The 9,998-nt window shown below is 39.8% G+C and overlaps 1 protein-coding gene across 1 annotated transcript in view; it reads right to left on the bottom strand.

Annotated features, from left to right (window-relative positions):
• Positions 1 to 227: 227 nt before the first annotated feature.
• The window catches only part of DBX2 (developing brain homeobox 2), a 44,133-nt gene continuing 34,362 nt past the window's right edge, over positions 228 to 9,998 (bottom strand). The window contains exons 3-4 of the mRNA XM_055143011.1: positions 9,755 to 9,942; positions 228 to 1,175 (exon numbers count right to left, since the gene is read on the bottom strand). Coding sequence (XP_054998986.1) covers positions 819 to 1,175; positions 9,755 to 9,942 — 545 coding nt within the window. The 3' untranslated portion in view covers positions 228 to 818. The remainder of the gene's footprint in view (positions 1,176 to 9,754; positions 9,943 to 9,998) is intronic.

Genomic DNA, 9,998 nt, shown 5'->3' with positions numbered 1-9,998 from the left:
TTTAAGCTTCTTTTCTTGGCGAGGTGTCACAGTATGCTTAGCCAGATATTTTATTTGTCCAACACAGTGTTTTAAAAATATATTAAACTCCAGATATCTGGTAAGTTCTATTTACCTCTCTACCTCTATTTGCCTGACAGGTAAATATAGGTATATAGCTCTGCAAATTTTGGTTAAGGCTCATACTTATAGAAAAGAAGACAAAATGTAATCATATGGGTACCACCTTCTCTTACTGATGGTTTAATAAATCCAGGAACTTGAAAAATTAAGAACATGGTAATTACATTAATAAATTCTTCAAACTTGCTTATCGAGTTAACTTTAAATATATACTTTCAGTGGTTATATGTCTAATAATAGTTAGAATTGTTGAACTCAATTATTAAAATTTATTTGCAGCTGGATACAGAAAGAAACCAGAAAAATGGGGAACTTTCTAAAACATGTTCTTACAGTTTTGGACAAATTTGGACAAATTTTAGATGACTTCAAAAATAGTGACAATAAATCAGTGCTTTGCTTTTCCTCATAAAAAAGTAAATGGATTTGCTCACTGCAGTTTTTAAAAAGAAACTAATTGCTACTGTTGTATTTTTAATGAACACTTATATACACACAAATGGACACATATACACATATTCAACGCAGGGGCTGCACCAGCTCCCACCCTCGTTCTTCCTATTCCGTTACGCTTTCTGGAAGACTCTCCTACGCACACCAGTCTGGGTCCAGGCCCATCTAAGAGAGCACTGGAGAGCGTTAGTTCCGGGCACCCAAGGCACTAGGTTTCAGGCACTGAGTACGAATAGTGCTAGTTACGCGTGGTTCTGAGCTATCACAGAGAGGTGCCCGTTCTCAGCGGCCCCGGTGTGCGCCCCCGGGTCTCCAGGCTCTCCTCCCGAGCACAGACACGCGGCGGCTTGCGGCCCGCTGGCCTTCGGGGCAGCCGCGGCTGGAGCCCCCCGGGGAAGCGCGTCCGCAGGTGCCGGCGAGTGCCCCCTCCACCCCGGACTCAGGCGCTGCTGGGACACCTTCCAAAGTGCGGAGCAAGGCGCAGAGAAGCCCAGGGGCCCCTCGGCAAGGCCCACTTCTTGGGTGCACCTGTTGGAAAGCACCTCCTTTTCTTTGGAATTCCGCCACTTCATCCTTCTGTTCTGAAACCAAATTTTCACCTAGTGAGGAAACAATCGTACAAAAGGATCAGTTAGTCCACGTTACTTGAACACGTTATGAGAGCACTGAATCCATTCAAGCCCCAGGTGCCAGTGCGAGCGTTTCAGATGCTGATGGCATTATCCCTTCTACAGGAAGCCTGACTGGGAAAGCCGCAGCGTGGCAAAGTCCTTGTGGCTTCTTTTACGTGGTTTCTTTCCAAAAATGCCTAAAAAATTACTTTAGTAATATGTTCCCCCACACTCTGAAGACAGAATGACCGTGGTAAATTGGTTATGTCCTGTAAGTCTGGCATCTTTCCAAACAGATTTAACTCTGTTAGATACCTTATATTGTCAGCCTGCACGAAAGAATATACTTAAGGAAACTTTACTGGCTGGTAATAGCAGCCGAGTGCTTATTTTGTGCCAGGATCAGACCATGCATTCTACATAATTATACCATTTGTTCCTCACAATGACTGCAAGAAGTCCTCCTTTTCATAACGTAAGAAAACTAAAGTTCAGAAAAGGATCAATTCGAGGTGACAGAGCTAACAAAATGGAAATGCTTAAACCAGAATTCCAACTGACTCCCAATTCCAACCTCTTAAAAATAAAGCTCCTTATATAAGGAACATTGGAAACTTAATTAACAGTACATTAGATAATGTCTTATTTACTTACAAGCTTTATACAGTTTTCCCTTTAACTATTCCAATCATTTAGCAAGCTAGAAAAAAAATCTCAATAAATAAAAGTGGTTATAATTAAGTCAAAATTGTTTATGATAGCAACTTCTAATCAAAGCCATACCTTCCCTGAAGTTGATTATATCTTTATCTTAGCCTCTCTCTTTATCCACTCTATCTGCACAGACTTCATTATTTTGCTAATATCTTAGAAGCAATTGCATAGTTTTCCTGTTCATTGCATTGCATGTTTATACAAGTTGTTTCATAGTTTTTATTTTTAGACAAATATTTTTCCTAAACAGTTATTAAAGTCAATAAATACTTTTTCCTGAAGGAAAAACTCTTGTGATGATCTTTTCAGGTTGGCAATAAAAAAGAAACTTCATTATTCACTCTTTCAACTAGACTGAAAATGTTTAGAACATCTGAAAAGAAATCAACCTTAGGCAATTCTGTTCAAAACTGCCATCTAAATTACAATTCTGAGATTCAGGCTTTTCATACGAAAACAGTTCCAATGTGTACCTCTCAAGGCATTTGATTCTACTCTTAAAGTCACTTATTATTGCAATGGGCATTTACTCCTGGAAAGCCTGCCAAATAGCTCTAATGAATTTTCACTAAGACAGTTATTTGTTCCCATTCTTGCCTTTCTCATCACATTTGTTATTTTCTTCTTCTCTTAGCTTTTCTGCATGTCTAAAAATATTTGCTATATCTCAATGAAAGAAAACCACAAAAGGAGTTTCTTCACAAGCAATGGTGTTGGGGAAAATGCACATATAGAGAAGAATGCATAAAATAAAATTTATATTTCCCAAACATGATAAGACAAATACCAGATGGAGTATTTGTCTTATACAGATATAAGCTACATACAAAAATAAAACTGTGAAAGTTAAGAAAAGAAATTGATGTGTTTATCACCATAAGCTTGGAGATATGAATGCTTTCTTTTGAGGGGAGCCAAGCAATGTTCAGCAGTGTAGGGTCTGGGGCGCTGAAAAGCTCCAGCACCACACAGGACGGGCTGCACATCTCGAGGGCTGCAAGCAGCAGTTCTGGGTGGGTGGGCAGAAGGGGAAATGTCAGCAGAAGACTGAACTCAGGGTCTTGCATATGCAAGGTACAGACTCTCAAGCCATCTCCTTAGCACCTTGAATCCTTTCTTTAAAAAGACACGAAACACTTGAGGAAACAACAGAAAAGACAAATAAAGGTGATTACGCAAAACTTAACGTTCTGTACAAAGATACCATAAACATAATGTGACAGCACTGTACTGTAGCACTCTTCCCGTTGTTCATCAATTTGCTCCAGCAGGCACCAGTAAACGTCTCCATTGTGAGACTTGTTGTTACTGTTTTTGGCATATCGAATACGTGATGGGTAGCTTGCCAGGCTCTGCCATGAGAGTGAGATACTCTTGGTAGCTTGCCAGGCTCTCCAAGAGGGGCAGAGGAATCAAATCCAGGTCGGCTGCATGCAAGGCAAACGCCCTACCCGCTGTGCTATCGATCTGCCCATAATGTGATAGACTACCCAAAAATAATTGAAACAGGGACCTGAAAAGTATTCATAGCTATGTTTATACAGCAACTAAAAGGTGTTACAAAGCCGGGGTCCACTGGTGGCTAAATGGATTTTAAAAAGGTGCTACTAGATAAAAGGAAAGCAGTTTGGGCAAAAGACACAATGTAGATAAACCTTGAAGACACTAGGCTAAGTGAAACAAACCACACCAAAACCAGAAATGTCAGAGGGGAAAAAGGAAACAAATCCTACAAAGGGGCAAACAGGAATAATCCCATTCATTATTTCAAGTAGTGGAACTCATAGAGACAAAAAGTAGAATTAACATTGCTGAAGACTGGGGAGGGCTAAAAGATGGGCAGTTATTATTCAATGGTTACAGAATTTTAGTCTTATAAGGTAGGAAAAATTCTGAATATAAATAGTTATATTCAGAACAAAACAAAGCAAAACAACAAAAGAAAACAAAAGAACAACATTAAACTTAAAGTTAACAAATAATATTTACAATGAAGTTGTCAATATCTTTTAAAATTATAATTAGAGAGCATGAAAAATTTATTATTTATCAATAAAATTGATATAATTCAGTATCTCAAAGCATTAACGTATCTGTAAAGAAATGTTTTTATCTATCACAATATGCATACAAATTTTAATATATAAATCTCACTCCCACTTCCCTTATATTTTTCTCTTAAACCTATCTAAATTTGCATTTATTTATATAATCTTGTATCTATATTATATTCTACATCATATTTTAAGTGCATGAACATATGCAATTTAAAAAATTGAAAACAACTTTAACTTGAGGATGGCTAAAAGAAAGATGATAGGGGCCAGAGCGATAGCACAGCAGGTAGGGCGTTTGCCTTGCACGCAGCCGACCCGGGTTCGATCCCCGGCATCCCATATGGTCCCCCAAGCACCGCCAGGAGTAATTCCTGAGTGCAAAGCCAGGAGTAACCCCTGAGCATCGCTGGGTGTGACCCAAAAAGCAAAAAATAAAAAAAAAAGATGATATACTGACAGAATGCTCTGTTATGTGACACTTAAAAAAAAGAATGAAGTAGATCTGTATGTGCTGATATGAATCAATGGAGAAAATTTAAATTCAAAACAACACGAAAAGCAAAATACAAGCAGCATGATTTGTGATATTCCAAACCTGAGAACAACGTAAGTGTCGACCATCAGTGGAATGGCTAAACTACAGCTTGCCATAATGGAGCACTACACAGAAATGAGCCTTTACTCAACTAGATGAATGAATCTTACAAACATGCCGTTAAGTGTAACAGTCACATACCAAAGAGTCTTACTACATGCTTTGATTTGTAGAGTATAAAAACTAATCTCTGCTGTGAAAAGCTAAGAGAATGGATGTAATTAGAAGGAGCCGGTAGTGTTGGGAGGGGGTCTGTGGGGCTTCTAACCTAGTGTTAATGTTCTACTCTTTGATCAGTGTATCAATTACAGGGGTGATCTGCACTGTCCCTTAGAATGTATATTTTGGGGATGGTGGGGGGTGGGGTGGGGGTGGTGGGAGGGATACTGGGAACATTGGTGGAGGAGAATGGGCACTGGTGGAGGGATGGGTAAATGATCACTGTATGACTGAAATGCAAACACAAAAGTTCATAAGTTTGTAACTGTACCTCAACGGTGATTCACTAATAAAAAAATTTTAAAAAGAAAAATAAAAATTTAATGTTCTTTAACTTAAAAAATGAAAATAAAAGAATAAATGGCAATTTTTTTTCTAAAAATAGAATGTATATTTGGAAGATGATTCTTCTCTTTGTGTGTTTTGGGCCAGTTCGTACTTCGGGGATCGTGGGGTCTCAGGGATAGCATTCTACATTTCAGCCCTTTGAGCAATATTTACAGCCTATGATTCCTTTTATATTTCAAAAATACATCCAAAAATCTATTTCTCGGGAGGACACACCCAGCAGTGGCTCAGGGATATTCCTGACTGTGCTCAAGGAGCACTCCGGGCAGGCTCAGGGGACCATATGGGGTGCTACCTACCAAGGGAGGACACTTGCCTTGGTCAGCCGCGTGCCAGGCAAGTGCCCTACCTACTGTACAATTGCCCTGGCCCCAAGAAACGATTACTAATAGTATTGTAAACCACAGAATATGAATCAATAATTTTTAAATAACTAAAAATGCCCAGCAAATTAAATGAGGATGTAACAGAGAAGGTCACTGGACTTGATAAATCAAAACAGTAACACAGAAAACTCAACCAGTAAAAAGCAACTCTGCAAATCCTCAGATAATGACTTTAATAATACCATTATGAGATACAACAATTTTCATAATTTTTCTTTTACTAAACTATTATTTTATAATTTCATTTCCCATTTTGTTGTCACAAAACAATGCAAAATGAAGTATTTTGTACTGCTAAGGTGGCATGCTTGGGGAGGCGCGAGGGGCAGGAAACGGGTCACGGTGCTGGAGGGAAGGCCACACTGGTGGAGGGACTGGTGCTGGAATAGAGGACGCCCAAGACAACTATATAGGAATGACCTGTAAGCCACTGTGTTTAAGTGAAGTTAGAAAAATATGTGACTAACGAGATAGTATGGGGTTAACAAGTTGCCTTACATGCGGTCAACCCTGATTTGATCCTGAGCACTGCTGGGTGTGGCCCCCAAACCAATATATTTATACCTTACAATAATGAAGGCAACACTCCAAATTGTATATATATACACATATATAATTGTATATATATATCAAAAATGTATATATATATATTGTGTACATATATACAATTTTGAGTCTTGCTTCTTTATATACACATATATAATTTTAAGTCTTTCTTTCATTATTTATAATTATTAGTATTATATTAATATTCAAGGTTTCTCTTTCTTAGAATTATTGTAGCGGCATCAAAGGACCATCAAATGGGTTACATAGCAGCTCACTTTCTCAGCTGACTGAGGACCCGCCACACCGTTTCACAGGGGCTGGGCAGACAGCACTCATGCAGCAGAGGAGGGGACTCCTTTTCACCACACCCTTGCCAACACAGATTGTCCCAATACTTACGTCATATGCTATTCTTAATGGTGTAAGATGATTACATAATAACGGTTACGTAAATTAAATTTTTAAAATGTATGATAGTCAAACCGATTTGAACAAGAACCATTTATAAATAACAGAAGTAAGAAAAATGTTGAGAGCTAAGAAGAGATGTGTTTTCCTTAGGGCTACTGGACTGTGCTGGGGCATTCTCCTGGCAGTGCTCAGGGACCATATGTGGTGCCACAGATTAAACTTCAGTTGGCCGTGTGCCAGGAAAGCACCTTGTCCACTGTACTATCCACCAGCCTGAGTTTTTATTTTCAAACTTGCTAATTTCCTTTTATTTTTAATTTATCATAGTCAATACCAAGAATTTGCTTACTTAACCGTACAAGTGAATGAGAAAAATGCTAAATAACCTCAGTGATGGTCTAACAAATTCAATAAAATAAACAATATTAATTCCTGGGAAACCTGAATTTAAAAAAAAATATAATCAACTATGTGAAATGATGCACTTAACCAGAGGTCCCCAAATCAACTATGTGAAATAATGCACTCAGCAAGAGGTGCCCCAACTCCTAAACATGACTCTAGAATTCCTAATTCAAAGAAATGGATGCAGGCTAAGCCCACAGTCCCTATGAGACCCTCACTCAAGCCCACATCTCCTCTGATGCCAGATGGCCCCGTCACAGGATCATTAGAGACTAATTGCGCCAATTTCCTGACTCTTTGCCCCCAGATTTAGGGATTAGCAAGAGGCTGCATTGAGAGCATCATACCATGTATAAATGTCGTGGATAGCACAGAGGGTAGGGCATTTGCCCAGCATGAGGCCGACCCGGGTTCGATTCCTCCATCCCTCTCGAAGAGCCCGGCAAGCTACCACAAGTATCCCGCTTGCATGGCAGAGCCTGGCAAACTACTGTGGAGCATTCAATATGCCAAAAACAGTAACAAGTCTCACAATGGAGACGTTACTGGTGCCCGCTCAAGCAAATCAATGAGCAACGGGACAACAGCACTACAGTGCTACAGCTCCTCTATAGACTGACTGACGTAGTGCTCTCTAGGGAAATCTATTGTATTATTATCAAGCATCTCGTAAACTTCTTGTTTTTTTCCCAATTGGGCATGTAAATTCCAGGACTATAAAGAGTGTCATAATCCGTCCTTCTTACTACCTACCTCACATAGGACAATTACTAATTTATCTGTTCAAAATAGGACAGTGATTAATTTATTTGTCATTTACATAAAATTACTCTGTGACACAAAATTTTTATATTTGTCTATTTTAAGGTAAGAAGCTGAAGCCCAACAGTCAATAAGTTTATGAACTCATTCCTGCAAATAAGGTAATAACTCATCACTGCAAACAAGTTCACAAAACAATGGGAGCACATATGGGCTTTTCTAGGCCAGTTACCCTAACCGCAGCACCATTGCTTCCTATCATTGAAGAAAACTGGCCGTGGTGCAATGACACATGTCACCTTAGGGAAAGCAAGATCTTTTAAGGAGAAGTTGTTCAGCAATAACTAGTTTAATAAAGAACAAAATTAGAAAACAGTCGATATGTTTTGAAGAAAGACTAGAAGAGTATGATGCTTAACCCAAAATGTCTGCTTGTCTTCCATTTTTCTCATTAAATTCCAGGTGGTCTTTCTTAGCACTGTAGCACTGTAGACTTGTTGTTACTGTTTTTGGCATATCAAATACGCCACAGGGAGCTTGCCAGGCTCTGCCGTGTGGGAGGGATACTCTCGGTAGCTTGTTGGGCTTTCCGAGAGGGACAGAAGAATCGAACCTGGGTCGGTTTCATGCAAGGCAAATGCCCTACCAGATGGTCTTTCTTAAAGTTGCATAATATTCCCATTTTGTGTGTGTGTGTGACATTCTCTTGATCCATTCATCTATAGTTGGATATTTGTATCATTTCCAAATAATGGCTATTGTATTAAGGGCAGCAAACATGCAATTTGCAGCAACATGTATGGAACTGGAATGTATCGTGCTGAATGAAGTCAGTCAGAAGGAAAGGGGTAGATACAGCATGATCTCTCTCATACGAGGGACTTAAGGAAACACAGCGAGGTATAGCAAGGCCCAAAGGCAACATAATGGGACAACTGAACCTCACAATTGAGTTGGGTAGGACACTGAGAAGGCAGGCGTGTGGGTGCCTGGGGCAGGAAGATGGGTACACTGATGAAGGGTGTGGTGTTGAAACGATGTTCCTGGGAAACCATTTTTAATGGTATTGGAACCATAGAATCTCAATTTTAAAAATAATTTTTAATTGCAGGTGGACACAGTCCTGCCTCAGGAAAGGCAGCCAAACAGAGCACCTGCAGAGTTTTAGTCTTACTCTTCTCCCCCTTCGTCAAGCGCCCCTGTGCACTGAGCACACTGCACCACAACAGGTGACGGCCCAAGGCCAAAGTGGAAAAAGGACCAGCTCTACGAACCGGAGAACAGGTTTGGCCCTGGCACTGTAGAGTCCCGTGGGTGCGACTGGAGCAACCCAGGAGCACAGACTCCAGGACAGCCTCCAAACACCCTTGGGTTTAGTCCAGAAAACTAAATAAATACATAAAGAAGCTCTAGAGTGGAGCTGCCTGAGATGGACCCAGCTGCAAAGCACTGCTGCAGGTGATACTGCTAGTTCCCCACTTCTCTTCTCTCAAAAAGAGGATGATTACAGTATTCGTTTCACATGGAACATGTTATAGGAAGGATTAAATAGAAAAACGTTGCTGCCCTAAAACGTTGATTTGTTTCTAAGCCAATTTTCAAATAGAGTAATCTGTGCTTCCCTGAAGCCAGAAAGTTTCACTCAAAAGGATATGAAACATCAATGTTCGAGAAAGGCTTGTAAGTAGAGCGAATGTAAAAATACTAAATCACAAAAGTAAAATAATGAAATCCATCATGTGACATTTATGAGTCATTCATCTCTGCTTTGAATTTAGATGGCAGGTAAAGAGAAAGGCAGGAATACTGGTTCCTACATTTGGAAGAAATCTTGTAGTCTGCCTCTCTAAATTCATAGTAGATAATATAATGGTGTACAACACCATAACCTTAGCATTTCTCTTCATATGGGGAATATTAATCAGCTGCATAACAAAAACCTAAAGCCGACAGTAAGTGAACCTATTTCCAAATAGAAATCCTGACATATATTTCCATCCAGCATTTTTTTAAATTCCAGCAACATTGCCAGGTTTGCACCATGCCTAGTATAAGTATTTGCCAAATGAACATATTTCATAATATCCTTCCAAAGATCAGGAACAACAGAGATCTTCCTACCTGAGATTCCTTTAGTCCCAAGTTGATGGCAAGTTTCTTTCTGTCTGTTTTGCTGATATACTTCTGCTTCTGGAACATTTTCTCCAGAGACTTTCTCTGGTCCTCGGAAAAGACAGCTCTCCTTAAAATACCCCTCCGGGTCTTGGAATTGGAGTCCTGTGTGAAGAGAGGCAGCACAGTCTCTTCTCCTGGAGAGGAAAGAGAGAGGGGGAAATGCCTGTCACTCTGTCCCCAGACACTGTGT

Source organism: Sorex araneus, chromosome 6 (assembly GCF_027595985.1).
Source record: "Sorex araneus isolate mSorAra2 chromosome 6, mSorAra2.pri, whole genome shotgun sequence".
NCBI lineage: Eukaryota > Metazoa > Chordata > Mammalia > Eulipotyphla > Soricidae > Sorex > Sorex araneus.
The sequence above is the reverse complement of the archived record's forward strand: the minus strand, read 5'-3'. Positions and strand labels throughout refer to the sequence as shown.